At 44.3% G+C, this 27,612-nt stretch overlaps 1 protein-coding gene across 3 annotated transcripts in view; it reads left to right on the forward strand.

Annotated features, from left to right (window-relative positions):
- MTMR11 (myotubularin related protein 11) overlaps window positions 1–27,612 on the forward strand; it is an 84,974-nt gene that overhangs the window by 15,531 nt on the left and 41,831 nt on the right. For 2 of the 3 annotated variants that reach the window (XM_056545266.1, XM_056545265.1), the window contains exons 2-6: window positions 3,451–3,511; window positions 9,957–10,093; window positions 14,650–14,722; window positions 18,819–18,961; window positions 21,849–21,924. In XM_056545266.1, the coding sequence (XP_056401241.1) occupies window positions 3,451–3,511; window positions 9,957–10,093; window positions 14,650–14,722; window positions 18,819–18,961; window positions 21,849–21,924 (490 nt within the window). Of the gene's footprint in view, window positions 1–2,707; window positions 2,762–3,450; window positions 3,512–9,956; window positions 10,094–14,649; window positions 14,723–18,818; window positions 18,962–21,848; window positions 21,925–27,612 lie in introns of those variants that run through there. The other variant, XM_056545267.1, reaches the window with a different exon arrangement.

Genomic DNA, 27,612 nt, shown 5'->3' on the forward strand with positions numbered 1-27,612 from the left:
GTACCTAAAAAAAAAAAAAAAAAAAAAAAAAAAAACATGCAGTAGTGATGGGGAAAAAATATATTTACCGAAATTTATATTTTTTTATAACAAAATTTTTATACATTTTTAATCAAGTGTGTGCGTTTCACTTTTTTTCTCTCTTTTTGGACATTTTTTGGGCAGTAAATGATGGGAGTAGTAGTACCTGTACTAATAGACATATCGCCCGATGCGATCGTCCATAATATAGCAGACATGCGGAGCGGCTCTATGCAGTGCTTGCATCTCTGCTCTGTACTCCGGCCAGTGATGTGAATAGAACATCACTCATTCCTATTTTTCACCCAGAGTGGAGATTGGCCGGATGGTTGCAGCCAATCACAGCCGGAGTATAGTGCAGAGATGCGAGCGCTGTATAGAGCCGCTCCACATCTCTGCAATAGAAAGGAGGATCACAGCGGATGTCAGGAGTGATACCTGCTGTGATCTTTCCTTAACTGCAGGTACTACTACTCCCAACATGGAGCACACACTGTTCCATATTGGGAGTAGAAGTACCTGCAGTTAAGGAAAGATCACAGTGGATGTCACTTCTGACACCTGCTGTGATCCTCCTGTATAATTTATAGATGCGGCTGCTCTTCTATGGTCCCCTGCATATATACACAGATTCATATTTCCCACAGAGAGCTGTGATTGGATGGAACCATCTGGCCAATCACTGCTCTCTGCGTGAAATATGAATAGGTGTATATATAAGGCAGTGCAGGGACCGTAGAAGAGCGTCTGGCCCCATCTATACATTATACAGGACGATCGCAAAGGGGCGATCTGTCAAATAATACAGGTACTACTACTCCCATCATGGAACAGTGTGTGTTCCATGCTGGGAGTAGTAGTACCACCTAAAAAAAATAAAGAATAAAAAGTCAAAAACACACACATACTACATTTTTATTATTGTCGGCTACATTTTTTGTGCCCTGCCCGCCCACATAAATTGATCCTTGTTTAAAAATGAATAAAAATTTTGTTATAAAAAAGATAAATTTCGTTAAATGCTATTTTTTCCATCACTAATGTATCTTTTTTATGATTTTTTTTTAATGATACCCTACGAAATTTTATTAAAAAATGTATCTCCATCACTGTTTTGGATCGCTAAAGTCCAAAAGAGAATATAAACTGGCTGAAAAAATGCCAAAGTTAAAACCCACATGGCGTTTTTCTTGGTTTTTCTAGACTTCTATGGGAGAAAAATGCCACGATTTCAGGGGAAAAAACGCCATAGGCTCAACATGCTGCGATTTTGCAAAACCGCCAAGGAGCTGAAAAATGCCAAAAGGATAAAAAAAAAAAAAAAACACCAAACTGAAAAACACCAAGTGGAAAAAGAATTTAGCGATTTCTCATTGATTTACAGCTAACATCTGGCCGCAGCGTTTTTTGGCCGAAAAAACGCCATGTGGCAGAATTGGCGTTTTTCTTGGCGGTTCCCCCCCCCCCCCCCTCCAAAAAAAAAAAAAAAAGTTGAAACTTAGCCTTCCCCTCTGGGCCAAAAGGCACCTGCAGGGGTCCGGGTTCAAGGTCCATTTTCGCCGAAGCTACTAAGGGACCACAAGTGCTCCTGGCATCAACCTAGGTGTTAGCCCAGGACTCCGCCCGCAGAGCCGTATACCAATGGCATCCTGCTCATGCAGGAATGCCTGGGGTTTGCAGGGAGGTGCAGAACCTAATTGCCATACACACCCTGGACCGCCAGGAGGGACACCCAGAAGGGTTTACCACAGCCTGACAAATCCTAGTGACGTACAAACACGCAAAAGGGGGTGTGGTGACCCAGTACATAATCACATGTTCTTCTGTACTCCTGCCCATCCTGTGTGGCAGATGCTGCTTTAATGTAATGTCTTGGGCCCACTCTCCTCAGGACTCTCTATAATCCACAGTACAATACAAAGCTATGCAATGGTTAATGTATTGGTATTTTTTATGCACTTGCTACTTTAAGAAACCTGTTGTTATGGACCTTGTTGTTAGGGGAGTATGCAAAGGTGAACCAGGTGACTTATCCGGCCAATGGGATCTCTCTAAATTCCTCCCATATATAGGTAGTTCAGAGTTCAGTTCCCTTAGTCTCCTGCTGTGGTACAGTTTGGTGAAGTCTGTCTGTGAGGTTATTCTGAAGGAGGACTGAGGCCTAGTCCAGCAACCACGCATCTACTACAAGTTAACCCCTGTGCCTCGGTGAAAGTCAAAACCTGGCGGTAAGCCTACAGTCTGGGGGATTTTTTTCAAGTCGTGTCCAGCAAGTGAGTCAAGTTAATCAAGTTCCAGTAACTCCAGTCTAGCGTAGGCTGCATACAAGTCAAGTCAGTCATATACAGCACAATCAATTATAAGTCCCAGCAAGCGGATAAGCTTCCCAAAGTTTACCCTGCAACTCCTTCACGCTAATCTGAGCTGTAATGGATTGTACCTTTGGATTGTATCTTTCCAACCTTATTAAAGCAAACCAGTTATCCGTAACCTTGCGTCGGAGTAATTATTTGCCCCGTGCCTGGCACAGGAGAAGCTGATCTACCTCGGGTGGTGTATAGGTCAACCATGCCCTGGAGTCACGAAATGGTTAATTACACATTACCCTCACTCGACACCACAGTGATCAAAAAGCCAAATAAACAAATAAGTGAATGTGCACTGTGAGTTACGGCCCGGACATCTGTCCGGATCTATAAACATGCCCCTTATCCTAGCTAGAAGGCCGGGAATCAAAGAGGTAAGTGCCAAAAGTTGAAGAGTGTGTGGTGCAGTGCGTCCACTCAGTGAGCTATTACACCCAGTGAGTTTTGGCACCTCTAGACGCCCCCGGCCCCATGACCAGGGAACAGGTCAACATTTAGTTCCGAACGCTGTGTTCACGCAGCGGGGGTCGGCCATGCCCATGTGACGTCACGCCTCACCCCCTCAATGCAAGTCTATGGGAGGGGGCGTGGCATCTGCCACGCCCCCTCCCATAGATTTGCATTGAGGGGCGTGGCCGACCCCACAGCGCTCGGAACTAAATGTCCCGAATACTGGCCAGTGGAATACCCCTTTAAGGCCTTCTTAAGGATCATTTCAACCTGTGCAACAACTTTTTTGTTGACTGTTTCAATGGGTTTAGTTACAACCTGAAGATGCTTCTCCCCCATGAGCTTTAGGCACCTACGTGACTGGGTGCTCTCTGAGCCCTTTATTTCAAGCATTGTTGGCTTGTAACCACCCTTCTTTACCCTTCTCTTTTTGGGTCTCACGCAGCGTTTAATAATATTAGATGTAGTGTGTATAGGGCCTTGGTCGGTTGCTATGGGAGAACTGTCCCTTTAAAAACCAAAACAATATACAGAGATTTTTTTTATCTGAATATGTTTTAAAAATAACTCTTTGGTGATGACCACTAAGATGTCTTGTTTTTTTATCCCGCAGGTCAGAAGCTCAAAGTCTCCAATAATAAACCATCGTAGCATCGGCCTGAAATGCCTGCCAGGTGAGGAAGCAGCATGACTGCCCATTACTATGGCAACCCAGTCAGCCCTCAAATGTAAACTTCCTGCCCAGTCTGCCTCCTTCTGTCTTCAGACTACAAATGTGTATCCACTAAAGCTTCCTTTTTTTAAAGGGGTTATCCAGGAAAAAAACTTTTTTTTTTTTTTATATATCAACTGGTTCCAGAAAGTTAACCAGATTTGTAAATTACTTCTTTTAAAAAATCTTAATCCTTTCAGTACTTATGAGCTTCTGAAGTTAAGGTTGTTCTTTTCTGTCTAAGTAATCTCTGATGACACGTGTCTCGGGAACCGCCCAGTTTAGAAGAGGTTTGCTATGGGGATTTGCTTCTAAACTGGGCGGTTCCCGAGACAGGTGTCATCAGAGATTGCTTAGACAGAAAAGAACAACCTTAACTTCAGAAGCTCATAAGTACTGAAAGGATTAAGATTTTTTAATAGCAGTAATTTACAAATCTGTTTAACTTTCTGGAACCAGTTGATATATAAAAAAAAGTTTTTTCCTGGAATACCCCTTTAATGTAATACTTTATAGTCGCAGTTCTCCTTTTTTTTAACTACAGCCATGATGACCCTCTAGGGAGCCTCGCTCTCTAGTCTTCTGCCAGGGCTGTCTGTCTGCAGTGCTGATGTTTCATAAGGAAAATGTGTGTCTTAAAGGGCTCATGACAGTTTATGTAAATAAGTTTTGTATTCAGTGCCTCGCCATTTTCAAGATCTCTGCTTGCTGTCAGGAAGTGGGAAATGCACTGTTTGCATTCATAGGCTAAAGAAAAAAACCTCTTGTGATCATGTCGCAGCTCATAATCACGAGCTGCCTATTTGTACTAGGTGGACATGACTAGGGCAGGTTTTCAGCCTGATGCTGACACACGTTCACTGACAGCAAGCTGAACTCTTGAAAAAAGGGACAGGTCTCTCCCGGAGGAGGTGGTCGCGCTGAGCTCGGTAAAAGAGTTCAAAAGGGGTCTGGATGCATTTTTGGAGAATAATAACATTGCTGGTTATGGATTCTAGATTTATAGGGACAGAACGTTGATCCAGGGATTTATTCTGATGCCATATTTGGAGTCGGGAAGAGATTTTTACCTCTAGTATGAGGGTTTTTTTGCCTTCCTCTAGATCAGTGGTCTTCAAACTGTGGCCCTCCAGATGTTGCAAAACTACAACTCCCAGCATGCCCGGACAGCCTACGGCTGTCCGGGCATGCTGGGAGTTGTAGTTTTGCAACATCTGGAGGGCCACAGTTTGAAAACCGCTGCTCTAGATCAACTCAGTAGGGACTCATTAGGGTTATAGGTCGAACTTGATGGACCTGGATGCAAGCATGTTGACGATATATGGCAGAAGATTGTATTGGTGGAGTCTGTGGGCCTGAATCACCCCCCAAAACGGTCTGTACCACTTTAGGCTGTGTTCACACTTTGAGGAAAGAACATGGCAAAAATGATGCTTATTTTTATGATAGGTTGTAAAAATGAACTCCTGATCAATTTTTTTGTTGTTATTTGTATAATTTGTATTCTAATCTCTCCCCATTGCCATCCAACCCTGTATGTTCACACGGAAAATCCATTGCGAGTTACGTTTTCATTCACTTCAAGGAGGTCCGCCAGCAATCCGAAAATCTGGCAGACTTTTGGCAGCTCCATTGAAGTGAATGGTAGCCTAAATTACAGTGGATTTTCAGCAGCAGGTATCTGTTAACAATTTCCCCTTCGTGTGTCTGACCCTCAAGGTTAGATGGCAATGGGGAGAAATTATACAAATAACCCAAAAATTGAGTTATGATTGCTTGAATGTACCTTTAGGGTACATTCCCACACGGCGTATTTTGCTGCGTATTTGCTGCGTATTTGGTGCGTATTTGGTGCTGCGTATTTTCCTACCCATTGACTTCAACAGGGAAAATAAAATACGCAGCAGTAAATAAGCCGTGTGGGAACGTACCCTTAGGGTACATTCCCACACGGCGTATTTGCTGCGTATTTGCTGCTGCGTATTTTATTTTCTATGTTGAAGTCAATGGGTAGGAAAATACGCAGCACCAAATACGCAGCAAAATACGCCACGTGGGAATGCACCCTTAGGGTGCGTTCACACGTGCATATTTTTACTGCAGTTCTGCAGCAGATTTGCTGCTGCAGATTTTGCTGCCCATTGACTTCAATGGGCAGCAAAATCTGCTGAAGCAAATCTGCAGCAGATCTGCAGCAGTAAATACGCACGTGTGAACGCACCTTTAGGCCATGTTCACACAGCTGAAAATGTGCGAATGTCCGTCTGGAAACTGTGAGTGGATGTTCCACACATTTGAATGTTACGGTGGTCGCTAGGACCGCTTGGAAATGCGCCATCTCATAGACGGCAATGCATTTCCGACCAGAATCCGCAGAAAGAATTGACATGTCTATTCTTTTTGCAGACGCTGGAATAGGTATTTCTGCGGCAGATGCTGTGTGCACAGTCAAGAAGAATCCTAATTAAATCAATGGGACTCTGATGAACTGGAATTTCCAAGTGGAAATTCTGCCGTGTGAACAAACCCTTAAAGAGATACTCCGGTGGAAATGTTTATTTTTTTATTTTTATTTTTTCAAATCAACTGGTGTCAGAAAGCTATACAGATTTGTACATTACTTCTTTAATTTAAAAATATTAACCCTTCCAGTACTTATCTGCTGCTGTATACTATGGAGGAAGTTGTGTAGTTCTTTCTGTCTGACCACAGTGCTCTCTGCTGACACCTCTGTCCATTTTAGGAACTGTCCAGAGCAGGAGAGGTTTGCTTTAGGGATTTGCTTCTGTTCCGGACAGTTTCTGTCTGTCATTTGTTTTCCACTGGAGTACCCCTTTAAAGAGTGTTTCCTAAAAGAAAAACGGTCTCCCGTTCACCCACACAATAACCTGATACACTGGGTTATAGTGCAGGTGAACAGGAGACCGATGCGGGGTCTCGAACTGCTATACCTACCTGCAGTCCAGAGCCCCGATCCTCCAAAAATCCCCCTCTTCCAGCGCTGACTTGTGCTTTGAGGCGGGCACGCCGGCTGGATTGAAATATTCATAAACACTGGTCACGTGAGCGCTCGTGCCTACTGAGCGCTCAAGTGACCGGCGCTTATGAATATTTAAATCTAGCTGGCGGGCCCGCCTCCAGAGTGCAAGTCAGCGCTGGAAGAGGGGGATTTTTGGAGGATCGGGGCTCCAGACTGCAGGTAGGTACAGCAGTCTGAGACCTCGCATCGGTCTCCTGTCCACCCTCACTACAACCCGGTATATCGGATTATAGTGCGGGTGAACGGGTGACCGCTTTCCTTTAAAGCGTACCTGTCATAGTGCAAAAAAAAAAAAGTGATATGTTACTCGGCACCTAATCCTGATCATGTATATATCATTTTCATGTGTCTAAGACTATGCTAACAAATAGCATTTATATGTAGCTCACTTGCTTTGTCTTCTAGCCTTCTGAGGGGGCGTGTCCATCTCTCTCCCTCACTGTGATGACTCATATACTCTGAGTCTGGGAGCTGCCTGGTAGTCTGCAAATCACTGCACATTTTCTATCTGTTCCTAGTAAAGTTGGATGCTAATCAACATAGCAGTCACTATGTGTGTCATTCAACTTTCACTGACTCCTGAATGTCTGATCAGCTTCTTTGTCATTCAGGAGTCAGAGAAAGTTTTGGCTGTTCAAGCATGCTGGGAGTTGTAGTTTTGCATTGCAACAGCTGGAGCTGCACTGTTTGTAAAGCACTGTATTAGAGCAGTGTTCCCTTTACCTGTTGCAAAACTACCACTCCCAACATGCCCACACATCTTTTGTCTGTAGTTTTACAAGAGCTGGAGGCACACAGCTGGAGAATACACAGCTATAAAACAGAGTTTTACAAAGATTGTACCCCCAGCTGTTGTAAAATTACAATTCCCATCATGGGAGTTGTAGTTTAGGAACAGCTGAAGGCTGTAGTGGTGCAATGGATACCAACACACTTTATGGCCGGTATCCAGTATGCTGCAAAATACAGAGAAGTCTGTCTGCATAAAAACAGATGACCCTTAGTGGCGGCTATTTTCGTTTGAAATTTTTTTTTTTAAAGGGGGTACTCCAGCGCTAAGACATCTTATCCCATAGGCTTGCATTGAGGGGGCGGAGCCGTGACATCACAATGCTCCGTCCCCGTGATCGCCAGTAATCAGACACAGAGCGAACACGCTCCGGGGACTGATTCTAACGGGGTGCTGCGTGCAAGATCACGGGGGTCCCCAGCGGCAGGACCCCCGCCATCAGGCATCTTATCCCCTATCCTTTGGATAGGGGATAAGATGTCTTAGCGCCGGAGTACCCCTTTAAATAAATGGGTATTTAAAAAATGTATCTTATCGGTAGTACTACAAAATATAAAAAGTTTTTCATAATGACAGTGCTTCTTTAAGATGAATTTTAAGAAGTTCCAACTTATGCATTTAAAAAAATGTTGACATCTTGTAGAGACATGTCAAATGTTTTGATTGGTCAGGGTCTGAGTGTTCAGACTGTGACCAATAGCTAGAACTAGCTGGGGAAAAGAATGGTAAGCGAGACAAACTTACAATGTAAGGCTGGGTTCACACTACAGAATCTCTTGGCAGAATTTCTGCCGGAGATTTATCCAGCGGCACTAAGACCACATGGACTGCATTGCCGTCCCCATAGAAGGCAATGCATTTCTGAGTGGATCTTTTGGGAGATCTGCTCAGAAATGCATTGACATCTGTAGGGACGGCAATGCAGTCCGTGCGGTCCTAGTGCCGCCGGCTAAATCTCTGGCAGAAATTCTTCCCAGAAATTCCACAGTGTGAACCTAGCCTTAGTCTATGGGATTGTCTTGGTCAGCTGCAGTATTCTAGTACATGTCAAAAGTGTTTTTAAAGAAACAGGTACAGGTGTTGTTCTCAGAAGGATATTGGGGAGAACGACGACATAAAAATGGGAAAGCAAAAACTGTCTGGTTTTCCCGTCCTCACCTCCTGGACTTTGTCCCTGCCTGTGTTTCAGCTGGGACAAAGATGAAGCTGCATCTGGACAGGATTATGTTCTGGATGATATGGGGACCCCTAGTGGTCTTTTTTATATGCCATGATTTCTATAAATAGGTACATTTAGATACATTTTTTTTATGAAGTATATTAGAAAGGTTAATGTTTTGCCAAGATGTACAAAAAAAAAGTGCAAAGGTTATTGAGGAAATACCTTGTGCTAATATTGTAACACACGACAAAGTCTGGTGACTGCAAACCACAACAGGAAAGCGTGCAGTAACGCCGCCACTTATCTTGTGAAACACATTTAGATGGTGTTATAGCGACCAATGTTTGCAAGCCATGGAAAATATAGGCCTACTGTTTATTGTCTTCAGGGGAAGGAGCGGCCTTATGAAGTGTGTACAATCGTTCCATAGTTATTTCAGAAAGATATTTTAGGAGTAGTATGGAGCACTTCTAATTGTTATTGACTTTTTTAAAGGGGTACTCCGCTGCTCAGCATTTGGAACAAACTGTTCCGAACGCTGGAGACGGCGCTGGGAGCTCGTTACGTCATAGCCCTGCCCCCTCATCATGTCACACCCCGCCCCCTCAATGCAAGTCTATGGGAGGGGGCGTGACAGCCGTCACGCCCCCTCTCATAGACTTGCATTGAGGGGGAGGGATGTGACATCATGAGGGGGGCGCGGACTATGAAGTCACGAACATTGAAGTCACGAGCATTGAGGGGGCGTGACATCATGAGGGGGTGGGGCTATGATGTCGCAAGCTCCTGGTGCCGGGCAACAGAGTACCCCTTTAAATCTCACTTGGGAAGGTCTTTAAAGGGGTGCTCTGCCCCTAGACATCTTATCCCCTATCCGAAGGATAGGGGATAAGATGTCAGATCGCCGCGGTTCTGCTGCTGGGGACCCCGGGGATCGCTGCTGCGGCACCCCGCTCTCATTACAGCACAGAGCGAGTTCGCTCTGTGCGTAATGACGGGCGAGATACGGGGGACGGAGCAGCGTGACGTCATGGCTCCGCCCCTCGTGACATCACGGCCTGTCCCCTTAATGCAAGTCTATGGGAGGGGGCGTGACGGCGCCACGTCCCCTCCCATAGACTTGTATTGAGAGGGGCGGGCTGTGATGTCACGAGGGGCGGAGCCATGACGTAACGATGCTCCGGCCCCTGTACTGCCCGTCATTACGTGCAGAGCGAACTCGCTCTGTGCTGTAATGATAGCGCGGTGCCGCAGCAGCAATCCCCGGGGTCCCCAGCAGCGGCACCGCGGCGATCTGACATCTTATCCCCTATCCTTTGGATAGGGGATAAGATGTCTAGGGGCGGAGTACCCCTTTAAGACTTTCCCAAGTTATATTTAAATTCTATGTTATACACAGTATTTTCTGCTCACAGGAGAACACGTACACGAAGAATCCTTGAGGGTTAGAAAACGTTTACATTTTAAAGATGGCTACCATGATGTTTCTGGATCCCTATATTGCACCAGCTACCGGATTGCTTTTAGACCAGACTGTTTCACCTCCCTTCAGGTAACCTATTATGGTAAATCACTAAGATTTCACAGGTATAACTAGAGAGACATCTCCTGTCATTTGGCCATACAGAATACCATTTTGTAGGTTGATGTTCATCTTGTTCAGCAGATTTTCCTCCAGAGAAAGGCAAAAACACCCTAAACGGGTCCTTAAAATGATGTTCTATTGTGCTGGGGCCGCATGAAAACAATAAAAAACATCTACTCATCATACTCATCTACCAACACTCCAGCCGCTACATAGCTAACCACTCCCTGGGGCAGGACAGTCGGTGATTGGCTGAGCGTCACTGCCGAGACAAGTCCATCTCCGGAGTAGCGGCTGAACTATTCAGTAGAGTTCCGTGACAGCGAGATAGGTAACTATATGGTTTATTTCATAGAATGTGTTGGCATTTGGCCCATCTAGTCTGCCCAATAATCTGAATCCTATGAATAGTCCTTGGCCCTATCTTATATGAAGGATAGCCTTATACCTATCTCTATCTTATATGAAGGATAGCCTTATCCCTAGCTCTATCTTATATGAAGGATAGCATTATGCCTATCCCTATCTTATATGAAGGATAGCCTTATACCTATCTGTATCTTATATAAAGGATAGCCTTATCCCTAGCTCTATCTTATATGAAGGATAGCCTTATCCCTAGCTCTATCTTATATGAAGGATAGCCTTATACCTATCTGTATCTTATATAAAGGATAGCCTTATCCCTAGCTCTATCTTATATGAAGGATAGCCTTATCCCTAGCTCTATCTTATATAAAGGATAGCATTATTCCTATCTCTATCTTATATAAAGGACAGCCTTATCCCTAGCTCTATCTTATATAAAGGATAGCATTATACCTATCTCTATCTTATATAAAGGATAGCCTTATCCCTAGCTCTATCTTATATGAAGGATAGCCTTATCCCTAGCTCTATGTTATATAAAGGATAGCATTATGCCTAGCTCTATCTTATATAAAGGATAGCATTATTCCTATCTCTATCTTATATAAAGGACAGCCTTATCCCTAGCTCTATCTTATATAAAGGATAGCCTTATACCTATCTCTATCTTATATAAAGGATAGCCTTATCCCTAGCTCTATCTTATATGAAGGATAGCCTTATCCCTAGCTCTATCTTATATAAAGGATAGCCTTATCCCTAGCTCTATCTTATATAAAGGACAGCCTTATCCCTAGCTCTATCTTATATGAAGGATAGCCTTATGCCTATCTCTATCTTATATAAAGGATAGCATTATGCCTAGCTCTATCTTATATGAAGGATAGCCTTATGCCTATCCCATGCATGTTTAAAGGGGTACTCCGTTGAAAAACTTTTTTTCTTTAATTAACTGGTGCCAGAAAGTTAAACAGATTTGTAAATGACTTCTATTAAAAAATATTAATCCTTCCTGTACTTATTAGCTGCTGAATACTACAGTGGAAATTCTTTTCCGTTTGAAACCCAGAGCTGTCTGCTGACATCACGAGCACAGTGCTCTCTGCTGACATCTCTGTCCATTTTATGAACTGTCCAGAACAGCATATGTTTGCTATGGGGATTTCCTTTTACGCTGGCAGTTCCTAAAATGGACAGAGATGTCAGCAGAGAGCACTGTGCTTGTGATGTCAGCAGACAGCTCTGGGTTTCAAACGGAAAATAATTTCCACTGTAGTATTCAGCAGCTAATAAGTACAGGAAGGATTAAGATTTTTTAATAGAAGTAATTTACAAATCTGTTTAACTTTCTGGCACCAGTTGATTTAAAAAAAAAAAAAAGAAAAAGTTTTCCGCCGGAGTACCCCTTTAAACTCCTTCACTGTATTTGCAGCGACCACTTCTGCAGGAAGGCTATTCCATGCATCCACTACTCTCTCAGTAAAGTAATACTTCCTGATACTTCATGCCGGCCCTAGCACAATAGGACATCATTTTTACACAAGAGAATACGTCTTTAAGGTAGAAGCAATTTTCCTCACCTTTGGCAAACAATACAGGTAAGGCTGGGTTCACACCACGTTTTGTTAAATACGGTTCCCGTATACGGCTGGGAGGAGGGAGGCGGGGCTTAATCGCAGCGCCCGCACTCAGCCGTATTCGGGAACCGTATTTAATGCATGTCTATGAGCCGACCGGAGTGAACCGCTTCGTTTTCGGCCGTATGCGGTTTCCCGACCGTAGGCAAAAATGCGGTCGACCGCGTTTTTGCCTGCGGTCGGGAAACGGCATACGGCCGAAAACGAAGCCAACCGGAGGCTGCTGTTCAATCTGGTCGGCTCATAGACATGCATTAAATACGGTTCCTGAATACGGCTGAGTGCGGGCACCGCGATTAAGCCCCGCCCACCCCTCCTCCTAGCCCTATACGGGAACAGTATTTAACAAAACGTGGTGTGAACCCAGCCTAAGATGTCAGCCGAAATGTCATTTGGCCAAAAGCTTTCTGCCCTAATCCTCTAATATTGATGCACAGATTGATTCAGATAAGTATTGCGGTCCGTGTATCCCCTCTTCTAGAGATCTACTCCAGTTGATCGATTTTCACTTATATAACAGGCTTTGAACCAGTCCCAGTAATAAACATGCTTGTACAGTGATCCCTCAACTTACAATGGCCTCAGCATACAATGGTTTCAACATACAATGTTTTTTTCTGGACCATCGTAACTTGAAACTAGACTCAACATACAATGTACAGACAGTCCAGATCTGTGAAACCTGTCAATGGCTGAAAGAACCGACCAATCAGAATGGGGCATTTTACTGGTAAAACCCCTGTATTACTGAAGTGCATGCACTGACTGGTGTCTGGTAGCTCCCCCTACAGTACAGAGAGGAACTACATGTTCTGTACTACTCCTTACCTGTGCCAGGGTTAGCTGCTCTTTTGGACACCAAGTAAGGGCGGCTCCATTTTGGACATTGTGTGTTCTGTATAGGGCCCTGAAGAAGCTCCTGTTCTCTACATAAACCATTGTTTCCCAACCAGGGTGCCTCCAGTTGTTGCAAAACTACAACTCCCAGCATGCCCGGACAGCCGTAGGCTGTCCGGGCATGCTGGGAGTTGTAGTTTTGCAACAGCTGGAAGCACCTTGGTTGGGAAACACTGACATAGACAGTGATTACAGCTCCCAGCAGATCTTTCTTACTTTTATATGTAAGGATTTGCTTTATCTATATTAGTTATCTACTTATTTTTCTTTAATCCTCACTTTTTCCTATTTTTAGACGACATCTTGGAGGCTTCAGAACCAATTACCAGGTTTCCATAGAGTTCTGGTCTCAACATACAATGGTTTGAACATACAATGGTCGTCCTGGAACCAATTAATATTGTAACTTGAGGGACCACTGTATGTGTAGATATTGCTGTTTAATGCTTGTTATGGCGCCCCCTTGTGTTCTTCTGATTTTCTCTCAGAACATCCACCTCCTGTGTCCAGTCCTGGGGGTCACACATGCTCAGTAGCTCTGTTCCACCAGTTGGATTCTCTTGCACACTTATATATTAAGAATCGGGACATTAGAAGCTTTTCCTTACCGTCACTAGACACATTAGATGGACGTTCTAATAGAAAATAAAAAAAATCATGGGTTGGAGGTTGGCGCCATAACTAGCACGCTGAATATTTGATTTCGATTATTTCCATTAAAATAGTTATGTTGCCTGTGATCTAGCAATGTAAATATTAATATTTGTATGGGATAATTCCTTTTAATGGATACAATGGATCACAATCCCCCAACTGGCTCCAGAAAGTTAAACAGATTTGTAAATGACTTCTATTAAAAAATCTTAATACTTTCAATAATTATCAGCTGCTGAAGTTGAGTTGTTGTTTTCTGTCTGGCAACAGTGCTCTCTGCTGACATCTCTGCTTGTCTCGGGAACTGCACAGAGTAGAAGAGGTTTGCTATGGGGATTTGCTTCTAAACTGGGCGGTTCCCGAGACACGTGTCATCAGAGAGCACAACTCAAATAGAACAACTCAACTTCAGCAGCTCACAAGTACTGGAAGGATTAAGATTTTTTTTAATAGAAGTCATTTACAAATCTGTTTAACTTTCTGGAGCCAGTTGATATTTAAAAAAAAAAGTTTTTTCCTGGATAACCCCCTTTAACATCATTTTTACAGCCCCACTGAACCCCTTTAAAGGGGTACTCCGCTGCTCCAGCGTTCGGAACATTTTGTTTCGAACGCTTGCAGCGGGGGGATGGGGGACGTGATGTCACGCCACTTCCCCTCAATGCAAGTCTATGGGAGGGGAGCGTCTATCCCATAGACTTGCATTGTGGGGGCGTGGCATGACATCACGAGGGGCGTGGTTGTGATGTGCCCGTACCCAGTGTTCTAAACGAAGGCCGGGTGCTGCACGGAGATCGCGGGGAGTCCCAGCTGCGGGATCCCCGCGATCAGACATTTTATCCCCTATCCAAAGATGTCTAGGGGCGGAGTACCTCTTTAAAGAAAACTCCAAATGTTTCATTGTGTTGTGATGTTACCGTATGGATAATCTGAAAGAGTTAATACAATGCATTTGTTGTGTGACAGGATTCCTCCGAGGAGGTGATATTTGACAGTGACAATGACATTGCTCTACCCTGCGCTGACAGGATCTTGGCAGGTAAGTGTTGTCACATTGCTCCCGGCCGAGTGTATTGTTCAGATTATACACGTGCAGGGCTGGACAGACAAATAACAGGCTATTGGATGCAGGTAGAGATGAGCGAATTTGCAGTAAATTCGATTCGTCACGAACTTCTCAGCTCGGCAGTTGATGACTTTTCCTGCATAAAATAGTTCAGCTTTCATGTGCTCCCGTGGGCTGGAAAAGGTGGATACAGTCCTAAGAGACTCTTTCCTAGGAATGTATCCACCTTTTCCAGCCCACCGGAGCACCGGAAAGCTGAACTAATTTACGCAGGAAAAGTCATCAACTGCCGAGCCGAGAAGTTCGTGATGAATCGAATTTACTGTAAGTTCGCTCATCTTTAGATGCAGGCATACAGAGGAATACAGTGATCCCTCAATTTACAATCGCCTCAACATACAATAGTTTCAACATACAATGATCTTTTCTGGACCATTGTAACTTGAAACCAGACTCAATATACGTTACACAGTCCAGATCTGTGAAATGTGTCAATGGCCGGAAGAACTGACCAATCAGAATGGGCAATTAACTGGGAAAACACCTGTATTCCTGAAGCGTATGCACTGACTGATGTCTGGTAGCGCCCCCTAAAGTACAGGGAGGTATTACATGTTCTGTACACTTTACCTGTACCAGGGTTACCTGCTCCTTTGGACACCAGGTGAGGGCGACTCCATGTTACTTTTTTAGGACATTGGGGGAGATTTATCAAAACCTGTCCAGAGGAAAAGTTTACCAGTTGCCCATAGCAACCAATCAGATCACTTCTTTCATTTTTAACAAGGCCTCTGCAAAATGAAAGCAGTGATCTGATTGGTTGCTATGGGCAACTGGGCAACTTTTCCTTTGCACAGGTTTTGATAAATTTCCCCCATTGTGTCTACTGTACAGGACCCAGAAGAAGCTCCTGTCCTCTACATAGACCAGTGTTTCCCAAGCAGGGTGCCCCCAGCTGTTGCAAAACTACAACTCCCAGCATGCCCTGACAGCCTTTGGCTGTCCGGGCATGCTGGGAGTTGTAGTTTTGCAACAGCTGGAGGCTCCCTGTTTGGGAAACACTGACATAGACAGTGATTACAGCTCCCAGCAGATCTTTCTTACTTTTATATGTAAGGATTTGCTTTATCTATATTAGTTATCTACTTATTTTTCGTTAATCCTCACTTTTTCCTATTTTTGGATGACATTTTGGGGCTTCAGAACCAATTACCAGGTTTCCATAGAGTTCTGGTCTCAACATACAATGGTTTCAACATACAATGGTCGTCCCGGAACCGATTAATATTGTAACTTGAGGGACCACTGTACTGTGTGTGTGGGTGGGTGTGAATTTCATAGATCGGAGCCTTGAGAGGCAACAATTTCCAAACATTCAGCACAGCTTTAATTTTAATATTTTATGGCATCTAGCATGGACAGTAAAGGGTTAAGAAGAGTTTGGGGTAAAGGGATAATTATACCTTTTACACATTATGGGAGTTGAACTACCGGCCACTCAACAAAACAAAGTTTAAAAATCTTACATCACACAACTTCTGATGGTCCCAGGAGAAGCTGGCAAACCTCAGGACTAGAGATGAGCGAACTTACTGTAAATTCAATTCGTCATGAACTTCTCGGCTCGGCAGTTGATGACTTTTCCTGAATAAATTAGTTCAGCTTTCAGGTGCTCCCGTGGGCTGGAAAAGGTGGATACAGTCCTAGGAGACTCTTTCCTAGGACTGTATCCACCTTTTCCAGCCCACCGGAGCACCTGAAAGCTGAACTAATTTATTCAGGATAAGTCATCAACTGCCGAGCTGAGAAGTTCGTGACGAATCGAATTTACTGTAAGTTCGCTCATCTCTACCCAGGACTTCAGGTCAAGAAAGTCCCTGCCTCTCAAGGCAAAAAACTAAAGTATTCTGCCCTTCCATTAAAGGGGCACTCCGGGGGAAAACATTAAACAGATTTGCAAATGACTTCTATTGAAAAATCTTAATCCTTCCAGTTCTTATCAGCTGCTGTATGCTCCACAGGAAGTTCTTTTCTTTTCAGTCTGACCACAGTGCTCTCTGCTGACCCCTCTGTCCATATCAGGAACTGTCCAGAGCAGGAGAGGTTTGCTATGGGGATCTGCTCCTGCTCTTGACAGTTTGAGACAGAGAGCACTGCGGTCAGACAGAAAAGACAGTTAAAAAAGCAAGCGACTTCCTGTGGAGCATACAGCATCTGATAAGTACTGGAAGGATTAAGATTTTTTTTAATAGAAGTAATTTACAAATCTGTTTAACGTTCGGGCACCATTTGATTTAAAAAAAAGAAATGGTTTTCACCGGAGTACCCCTTTAATAATAAGAGTAATGTGCATACTCATGCTGATATGTCTTTCAAGGCGGTCCAACTCTCAGCCACTATTAAAGGGGTACTCCACTGGAAAACATTTCTTTTTAAATCAACTGGTGCCAGAAAGTTAAATAGACTTGTAAATGACTTCTATTCAAAAATCTTAACCCTTCCAGTACTTATCAGCTGCTGTATGCTCCACAGGAAGTTCTTTTTGAATTTCCTTTTTTGTCTGACCACAGTGCTCTCTGCTGACACCTCTGTCCAGAGTAGGAGCAGATCCCCATAGCAAACCTCTCCTCTCTGGAATGTTCCTAAAATGGACAGAGGTGTCAGCAGAGAGCACTGTGGTCAGACAGGAAATTCAAAAAGAAAATAACTTTGTCTGTAGCATACAGCAGCTGATAAGTACTGGAAGGATTGAGATTTTTAAATAGAAGTCATTTACAAATCTGTTTAACTTTCTGGCACCAGTTGATTTAAAAACAAATGTTTTCCAGGGGAGTACTCCTTTAAAGCCCAGTGATGAGCTATCTTCAGCACTTGTGCTGCTCTGGGCTCATCTAAAAACTTTGAGTGGCCCAGGAAGTAGGATGAATGGCCCTACTACCAACATGTCTTTCATCTCATAAAAATCCACGCCCCAAAAAAGGACTTAAAGGGGTACTTCGGTTGAAACCTTTTTTTTTTTTTTTTTTTTTTTTTAAATCAACTGGTTCCAGAAAGATAAACAGATTTGTAAATTACTTCTATTAAAAATTTTTAATCCTTCCAGTACTTATTAGCTGTTGAATACTAGAGTAAATTATTTTCTTTTTGGAACACAGAGCTCTCTGCTGACATCATGACCACAGTGCTCTCTGCTGACATCTCTGTCCATTTTAGGAACGGTCCAGAGCAGCATATATGTTTGCTATGGGGATTTTCTCCTACTCTGGACATTTCTTAAAAATGGACAGAGATGTCAGTAGAGAGCACTGCGGTCATGATTCAACAGAGAGCTCTGTGTTCCAAAAAGTAAAAGAATTTCCTCTGTAGTATTCAGCAGCTAATAAGTACTGGAAGGATTATGATTTTTTAATAGAAGTAATTTACAAATCTGTTTAAGTTTCTGGCGGCAGTTGATTTAAAAAAAATAAAAAAATAAAGTTTTCCATCGGAGTACCCCTTTAACAAAAGTCCCTAACTAGCTAAATCTTGCCAGGGATTTCACTATATCCTGGCTTCCCCATAACTCACACAGCTTCTTCTGGATGATGTATGTGCTTCCTGGAACCTGGTGGCCATGTACAACCGGTACCTTGGGGAAATATAATGATCCCGAATAGAGATGAGCGAACTTACAGTAAATTTGATTCGTCACGAACTTCTCGGCTCGGCAGTTGATGACTTTTCCTGCGTAAATTAGTTCAGCTTTCAGGTGCTCCGGTTGGCTGGAAAAGGTGGATACATTCCTAGGAAAGAGTCTCTTAGGACTGTATCCACCTTTTCCAGCCCACGGGAGCACCGGAAAGCTGAACTAATTTATGCAGGATAAGTCATCAACTGCCGAGCCGAGAAGTTTGCGACGAATCGAATTTACTGTAAATTCGCTCATCTCTAGTCACAATCACGTCCACACAGACAGACCCCCGCATTATACGTGATCTATGGGCAGATTTTACATTGGGGTCCAAGTGATGTCTCGACAAAAACCTTATCCAGGAACTTATTTCTTCCATCTTTGCATTGATCTCTGTAGTGGCCCACCAGAGTAAAGTGAAGGTTGTCACCCCCTCGCTGAGCCTGAAGTTTGACCCTGAAGAAGTACTCATCTATTACAGGGGGTTTCGGCTGATGCACTTTCATTTCAGTGACAACGGCTTAAAGACGGAAGCTGTTAATGTAAGTGGAAAGTTAGAAATGGAAGATTATTTGACCACTTTGTATATATATCGATATTAAACTGACAGGTACTTTCCCTGTTCTGTGCGGGGGGGGGGAGCAGAACCATGTTGCGCCTTTCTGTTTTTGCATAAGGGGTTTCTTTTGGGGAATACTGAGGCTGCTCATTCTTTGCTGACTTCACTCTTTCCACTTCCCGTCTGGTTGGAGAATAGTTTTACTAACAGCTGAGAAGCAGTAAGAGCTGTGATCCTCCAAATATCTTCTTAAAGGGGTATTCCGGGCAAAAACATTTTATCCCCTATGCAAAGGATAGGGGATAAGATGTCTGATCGCGGGGGGGCTCGCCGCTGAGACCCCCCGCGATCTCCCTGCAGCACCCGCATTCTATGCGAGGACTGCGTCTCTAGTTTCGGAAACCTCCGGGACTGGGGACGCGACATCACGCCACGCCCCCTCCATTCATGTCTATGGGAGGGGGCGTGACGGATGTCACGCCCCCTCCCATAGACATGAATGGAGGGGGCGTGGCGTGATGTCAGGTCCCCAGTCCCGGAAACCCTGGGAGATCGCGGGGGGTTCCAGCAGCGGGCCCCCCGCGATCAGACATCTTATCCCCTATCCTTTGGATAGGAGATAAAATGTTTTTGCCCGGAATACCCCTTTAGACTTTTATTTTGTTATTGACCTATTTTGCCCCTTTCTTCCCTTCCTTCCATTTCGGCAATACATTTTTTTCAGAGTGGAGAACCACTGACCATCTTCCCATACACGACCTGGAGGCGATAGTGTGTAGGGAGTACTGGACAGAGCATAGGCAGTGCCAAAATCTCAACAAATCAAAAATAGTTTATTACTTTTACCCAAATAAAGAGGAAAAGGGGCTTAATAAACATTAGTTAAAGAAGTACTCCCCTGGAAAACATGTTTTTAATCAACTGGTGCCAGAAAGTTAAACAGATTTGTAAATTACTTCTATTTCAAAATCTTAATCCTTCCAGTACTTATCAGCTGCTGTATGCTCCTTTCTGTCTGACCACAGTGCGCTCTGCTGACACCTCTGTCCATGTCAGGAACTGTCCAGTGTATGAACAAATCCTCATGGCAAACCTATCCGGCTCTGAACAGTTCCTAAAATGGACAGAGGTGTCACCGGAGAGCACTGTGGTCAGATAGAACGGAAATTCAAAAAGAAAAGAACTTCCTCTGGAGCATACAGCAGCTGATAAGTACTGGAAGGATTACAATTTTTAAATAGAAGGAATTTACAAATCTGTTTAACTTTCTGGCACCAGTTGATTTAAAAGAAATGTTTTCCAGGGGAGTACCCCTTAACTAATGTTTATTAGGCCCCTTTTTCCCCTTTATTTGGTTAAAAGTAATAAACAATGTTGTGATAGTTGTCCAATAAGCAGTAACTGATGTATTATCTTCATTGAAGAGCCAAATACTGAATGCCACTCACAAGTTTCCACCTCATAAAAAGTAAGCTTATTTGTGAAGCTGAATGCTAAGATTAGAGATGAGCGAACTTACAGTAAATTCGATTCGTCACTAACTTCTCAGCTCGGCAGTTGATGACTTTTCCTGCATAAATTAGTTCAGCTTTCAGGTGCTCCGGTGGGCTGGAAAAGGTGGATACAGTCCTAGGAGACTCTTTCCTAGGACTGTATCCACCTTTTCCAGCCTACCGGAGCACCTGAAGGCTGAACTCATTTATGCAGGAAAAGTCAGCAACCGCCGAGCCGAGAAGTTCGTGACGAATCGAATTTACTGTAAGTTCGCTCATCTCTAGCTAAGATCACAATAAATGACCAAGATGGCAGGTTACGACCAGTTAGTGGGACAGCTTTTAGAAATCTGGTGCTATACTTTCAAAATTGATACATGTGGAGCATATCCGGTGCCAGCCACTTCTGTGCTGCACAACATCTCCACACTACTCTAAGATCAGGTGGGCTTAGCTCTAGGGCAGTGGTCTCCAACCTGCGGACCTCCAGATGTTGCAAAACTACAACACCCAGCATCCGGGCATGCTGGGAGTTGTAGTTTTGCAACATCTGGAGGTCCGCAGGTTGGAGACCACTGCTCTAGGGGGTGGCTCCTCATGCCAGATGCCAACTTATCCAGGCAATGTTTACTTATAGTTTTTTTTTTACTTGTTTTTAATCTTAAAATGGCCTGTTTTTGGCACATATTGTGGGCTGTAAACGGCCTGTGTCTGTTTCTATATCTAGATAGAGATTAAAGGGGTTCTCCACCATAAGGTGATTTTAGTACGTACCTGGCAGACAGTAATGGACATGCTTAGGAAGGATCTGCGCTTGTCTTGGGGCTAAATGGCTATGTTGTTGTGAGATTACCATAATACTGTGGCTAGCTGTTTGTGAACTGGTATTTCCTGTTTGAGTTTTCTTTTTTTGACTACAAATCCCATAATTCCATTTTCCTCCCCCCCACACACATCAGCCCCCCCCCCCCCATTGAAACATAAATGAGCTGCATCCATTCAAAAGACCTGTGGTTTTCAATCAGGGTGCCTACAGCTGTTGCATTAGTTGCAGATTGATCCCTCTCCCACCAAGCGATCAGTCCACCCATTGAAGCAGACAGGCTCCCTCTCATCAGCTGATTAGTGAGGTCAGGTCTTGGCCACATTGCAACCTGGGAAAAATCTGAGACAACAGTCATTTTGTATGCTGTTAAAAATAAATATTGGGGTGAAAATCACAGAAGAATTGTGAGAAAACCGTCACACACAGGTACAGACACTATATTATGAACTACACTAACTTTACAGCCACTGTAGCATAGTCAAATAAAAAAAATCCTGGAATACCCCTTTAAGAAATATCATGTACTGACCTGTTCTTTCTTATTTTGTTAGATGACAAATACCATGGCTAAGAACCAGCAGGTTATCAACTCTGTGGTGCAGCAGGAGGCCATGCTAAGAAGTCTAGGTGAGCAGTGAAGCTTGTATTGTCCCTTTAAAGGGGTATTCCAGCAAAAAAACTTTTTTTTATATATATATATATATATATATATATATATATCAACTGGCTCCAGAAAGTTAAACAGATTTGTAAATGACTTCTATTAAAAAATCTTAATCCTTTCAGCACTTATGAGCTTCTGAAGTTAAGGTTGTTCTTTTCTGTCTAAGTGCTCTCTGATGACACCTGTCTCGGGAACCGCCCAGTTTGAAAGAGGTTTGCTATGGGGATTTGCTTCTAAACTGGGCGGTTCCCGAGACAAGTGTCATCAGAGAGCACTTAGACAGAAAAGAACAACCTTAACTTCAGAAGCTCATAAGTACTGAAAGGATTAAGATTTTTTAATAGAAGTAATTTACAAATCTGCTTAACTTTCTGGAGCCAGTTGATATATATATAAAAGAAAAAAATAGTTTTTTCCTGGATAACCCCTTTAATTCTTAGCTTTTACTAAGATGTCACATGTGCCTGAGATCCCGTGGTCAGTTTGGGCCCATGACCTGTTCATCATTTGAGAGATAAGTGTTCTTCACGTGCAAGGTCCAAACCAAATATATCATAGCTCTAGTGCGGTGGTCTCCATCCTGTGGACCTCCAGATGTTGCAAAACTACAACTCCCAGCATGCCCGGACAGCCGTTGGCTGTCCGGGCATGCTGGGAGTTGTAGTTTTGCAACATCTGGAGGTCCGCAGGTTGAAGACCACTGCTCTAGTGGTTAGTAAGGATGCCATAATCTCTAATGTCTATTGGCCCAGATCTTTTTCAGTTCACCCATTTCGGAATAATTTTGTAAAAGGTTGAGCAGCCTTGTAACTACTTTATCTATTTTATCCCAAGTCACATCCAGTTTAGGCTAAGTTTCCACTTGGTTTTTTTCTGGCAGTTTTTGGAAAACTGCCAATGCAGTATTAAAGCCAAAGCCAGAAGTGTATTCAAAAGGAATAGGACATATAAAAGAAGGACTTACACTTCTCCTCCCTTATGGATCCACTTCTGACTTTGGCTCAAAAACTGCAGTGGCAGATCTCCAAAAACTGCCAGAAAAAAAACAAAAGTGGAAACTTAGCTTTAGGCTGGGTTCACGCTGCAGAATTTCTGCCGGAGATCGAGCCGGCGGCGCTAGGACCGAGCAGACTGCATTGCTGCCCCCCATAGACGGCTATGCATTTCTGGGTGGATCTTTTTGGGAGATATGCTCAGAAATGCATTGCCATCTATGGGGACGGCAATGTTGTCCGTGTGGTCCTAGTGATCTCCGGCAGAAATTCTGCCCAGAAATTCCACAGTGTGAACCTAGCCTAAGGTTAGGTTTCCACTCAGGTTTTTTTCTGGCATTTTTGGAAAAACTGCCACTGCAGTATTAAAGCCAAAGTCAGAAGTGGAACAAGTAGACAGGAGAAGTATAAGGGTATTTTCACACTACGGAATTCCACGAGTGAAATTCCGCACAGTGAACGTTCGCATCTGTGTGAATGGGTCTTCCCCGAGACCCGGTCACACTGTGGAATTTCAGCGGCGGACAATTCCGCCAATTGTTCTGCGCAAAGAAAGAACATGTTCATTCTTTGCGCTGAAGTCCGCGAGCACTGCATAGCCATCAATGGTGACGGCGCAGTGCCGCACGGTCCTACTGCCGCCACTGGCTGCCAGACTGAATGTCTGGTCGCTGAATTCCGCGAGCGGAGATTCAGCTACAAATCCGTAGTCTGAACATACCCTTGGTCCTACTTTTATATTTCCTAGTCCTTTTGAAAACACTTCTGGTCTTGGCTCAAAATCTGCAGTGGCAGTATTCCAAAAAACGCCCGAAAAAAACATAGCCTAAGGTTAGGTTCAGACTACGGAATTTCCGCCTGCAATTCCGCTTTGAAATTGCAGGCAGAAGTTTCACTTGCTAAAATGTATAGTATAGTGAATGGGTTTCTGTTCACAAATTCACACTTCGGAATTTGTGAAGCGGAATTCGTGAACGGAAAATCCGCTTGGAAATTTCCGCCTGAAGAATGGCGTTGCTCTTTCTTCAGGCGGAAATCCGCACGGAACACATTGCAGTCTATCGGAGACTGCAGTTTCCGTGCGGTCCTAGCGCCGACTGATTCAGTCAGCACTGGCCGCACTCGGAATCTCCGGGCGGAAATTTTCTGCTCGGAGATTCCGTAGTCTGAACCTAGTCTAAGTGCCTATTCAAATTAAAGCCCATAGACTTCTATGGGATTCAGCACACCCATTCACACTTCTAAATGTCCGCCTGCGGAATTCCGCAAGCAGAAATTCAGAAGTGTAAATGGGAGTGCGAAATCCCATTGAAGTCTATGGGCTTTAATTTGAGATGGAATTCCGCCAGTTTAAATTCTGCCATGTAAACAGACCCTAAGGGTCTATTCACACGGGTGGAATTTCCGCTCCTGCTTCCAGGCTTGGTCGGATTTTGTGTTGGATCGGTGCAGAGATTCAGAAGTGTGGAATCCTATAGAATTCTATTGGGCTTTCATTTGAGGCGGAATTCTGCCTCAAATTAAAGCCTCTAGACTTCTATAAGATTCCGCACTCCCATTCACACTTCTGAATTTCTGCTTACGGAATTCTGCTAGTAGAATTTCGCAAGCGGAAATTCAGAAGTGTGAATGGGAGTACAGAAGCAAGCGGAAATCCTGCCGTGTGAATAAACCCTAAGGCTAGGATCACACTCCTGAAATTCGTCCTGTCTGCTTGCAAAAGTTTGGTAGAGTAATTTCCGCCACCAAAGCCTATTTTCTGCAATCCGCTTCCAATCTGCCTCCATTCCACGTTGGGTAAAAATCCGCCTTCAAATGAGAGTCCCATTGAATTCAATGGGATTCTGCGGCGGAAATCTGCCTGAAGAAAGAACACCACCATTCTTCAGGCGGAAATGTAAGGCTGGGTTCACACTACGGAATCTCTGGGCAGAATTTCTGCCGGAGATTTAGACGGTGGCATTAGGACCGCACAGACTGTATTGCCAACCCCATAGACGGCAATGCATTTCTGGGTGGATCTTTTGGGAGATCTGCTCAGAAATGCATTGACATCTATGGGGACAGCAATGCAGTCCGCTCGGTCCTAGTGCTGCCAGCTTAGTCTCCGGCAGAAACCTGCCCAGAAATTCCACAGTGTGAACCTAGCCTAAAAGTGAAAATTCTGCGCACAAATTCTGCTTCAAAAATTTGAAAGTGTGAATTAGGGATTGACCGACTATCGGTTTGGCCGATATTATCGGCCAATATTCACGATTTTTGACGTCATCGGTATCAGCAATTACCTTGCCGATAATCCGATAATGTCCCCCACCGCCACCCCCCACCACACCGCACGATGATCCCCCCGGGGTCTGGGGCCCGCGCTACTTCTGGATCCTGCTGTGTCCTGCGTTACACTGTGCTCTGCGCATCACGGTGACATCCTTAAGGTGACGTCACCGTCAGTGCGCACAGTGACAGCGCAGGACGGGAGCCAGAATTATAAAACTGGGGATAGGGGAGGCAATGGGGCAGCGGCGGTGGGGGTGGTGTTCAGCCAAAGCCGCTGTAGTTCATTGATTTAAAGGGGTTGTGCGCTGCCCTGATTTTCGGAGCTCCTCTCACAGTGTCCGGAAGTTCATTACTCCGAACGCTGTGTGCAGGCTTCCGTGTTCGCGGCCGCCGGGCGTGACGTCATGCCCGGCCCCTCGCGACGTCTCGCCCGCACCCTCAACGAAAGTCTATGGGAAGGGGGCGCGACCGCCGCTTCCCAAAGACTTTGGTAGAGAAATTAGGGCAGCGCACAACCCCTTTAAAGCGCCCGCTTTAAATCAATGATTTGCAGCGACTTCTTGGGGGGTGGAGAAATAGCCGATAACTTATACCGGAATATCGGTATAAGTTATCGGCGATTGGCCTGAAAGGCCACAGATTATCGGTATCGGCCCTAAAAAAACGATATCGGTCGATCCCTAGTGTGAATGGGTGCATGGACTCGCATGTACAGTTTAGTAAGCAGAATTTCTGTCTGTAATTTCAAAGCGGAATTGCAGGCTGAAATTCAGTAGTGTGAACCTGGCCTAAGGTCGGGTTCACACTGCAGAATTTCTGGGCAGAATTTCTGCCGGAGATCAAGCCGATGGCGCTAGGACCAAGCAGACTGCATTGCTTCCTCCATAGACTGCAATGCATTTCTGGGTGGATATTTTGGGATGCCTGCTCAGAAATGCATTGACATCTATGGGGACTGAAATGTAGTCCGTGCGGTCCTAGTGTCCAAAAATTCCACAGTGTGAACCTAGCCTAATAGTTTTGAGCTGCATTAACAAAGCTTCAGAACTGAAATCTCCAAATGACCCCAGCAGGCTCAATGTCTGTCCTGAAAAAATGTGTCATCCTTAGTGTGATAAAGGGAAAAATCTTCCTGGCATTATGGGAGCCCAGATAAAGGGGTACTCCGCTGCTCAGTGTTTGGAACAAACTGTTCCGAACGCTGGAGCCGGCAGCTTGTGATGTAATAGCCCCGCCCCCTCATGACATCATGCCCTGCCCCCTCAATGCAAGTCTATGGGAGGGGGCGTGACAGCCGTCACGCCCCCTCCCATAGACTTGCATTGAGGGGGCGGGATGTGACGACATGAGGGTGGGGCTATGACGTCACAAGCTCCCCGGCGCCGGCTCCAGCATTCGGAACAGTTTGCTTCAGACTCCGAGCAGCGGAATACCCCTTTAACTGGGCATATCTGTCTCCAAGCTTGTTGACAACCAGCAGAACTGGAAATACAGTGATCCCTCAACTCACAATGGCCTCTACATACAATAGTTTCAACATACAATGGTCTTTTCTGGACCATTGTAAGTTGAAACCAGACTCAACATACAATACTACGGACAGTCCAGATCTGTGAAACGTGTCAATGAACTGACCAATCAGAATGAGCATTCACTGGTAAAACACCTGTATTACTGAAGCGTATGCACTGACTGGTGTCTGGTAGCGCCCCCTACAGTACAGGGAGGTATTACATGTTCTGTACACTTTACCTGTACCAGGATTAGCTGCTCCTTTGGACACCAGGTGAGGGCGACTCCATGTTACTTTTTTAGGACATTGCATGTACTGTACAGGACCCTGAAGATGCTCCTGTCCTCTACATAGACCAGTGTTTCCCAAGCAGGGTGCCCCCAGCTGTTGCAAAACTACAACTCCCAGCATGCCCGGACAGCCTTTGGCTGTCCGGGCATGCTGGGAGTTTTAGTTTTGCAACAGCTGGAGGCTCCCTGCTTGGGAAACACTGACATAGACAACTCCCAGCAGCTCTTTCTTACTTTTATATGTAAGGATTTGCTTTATCTGTATTAGTTCTCTACTTATTTTTCTTTAATACTCGCTTTTTCCTATTTTTGGATGACATTTTGGTGGCTTCAGAACCAATTAACAGGTTTCCATAGAGTTCTGGTCTCAACATACAATGGTTTCCACATACAACGGTCGTCCTGTAACCAATTCATATTGTAACTTGAGGGACCACTGTATATATGTGCACTTTAACACAGGCTGTGACTCAGTATAACGTCATACATAAACATACATAAACTTTAAAGGGGTACTCCGGTGAAAAACTTTTTTTTTTTTTTTTTAAATCAACTGGTGCCAGAAAGTTAAACAGATTTGTA

The sequence above is a fragment of the Hyla sarda genome, chromosome 11 (assembly GCF_029499605.1).
Source record: "Hyla sarda isolate aHylSar1 chromosome 11, aHylSar1.hap1, whole genome shotgun sequence".
Taxonomy (NCBI): Eukaryota; Metazoa; Chordata; class Amphibia; order Anura; family Hylidae; genus Hyla; species Hyla sarda.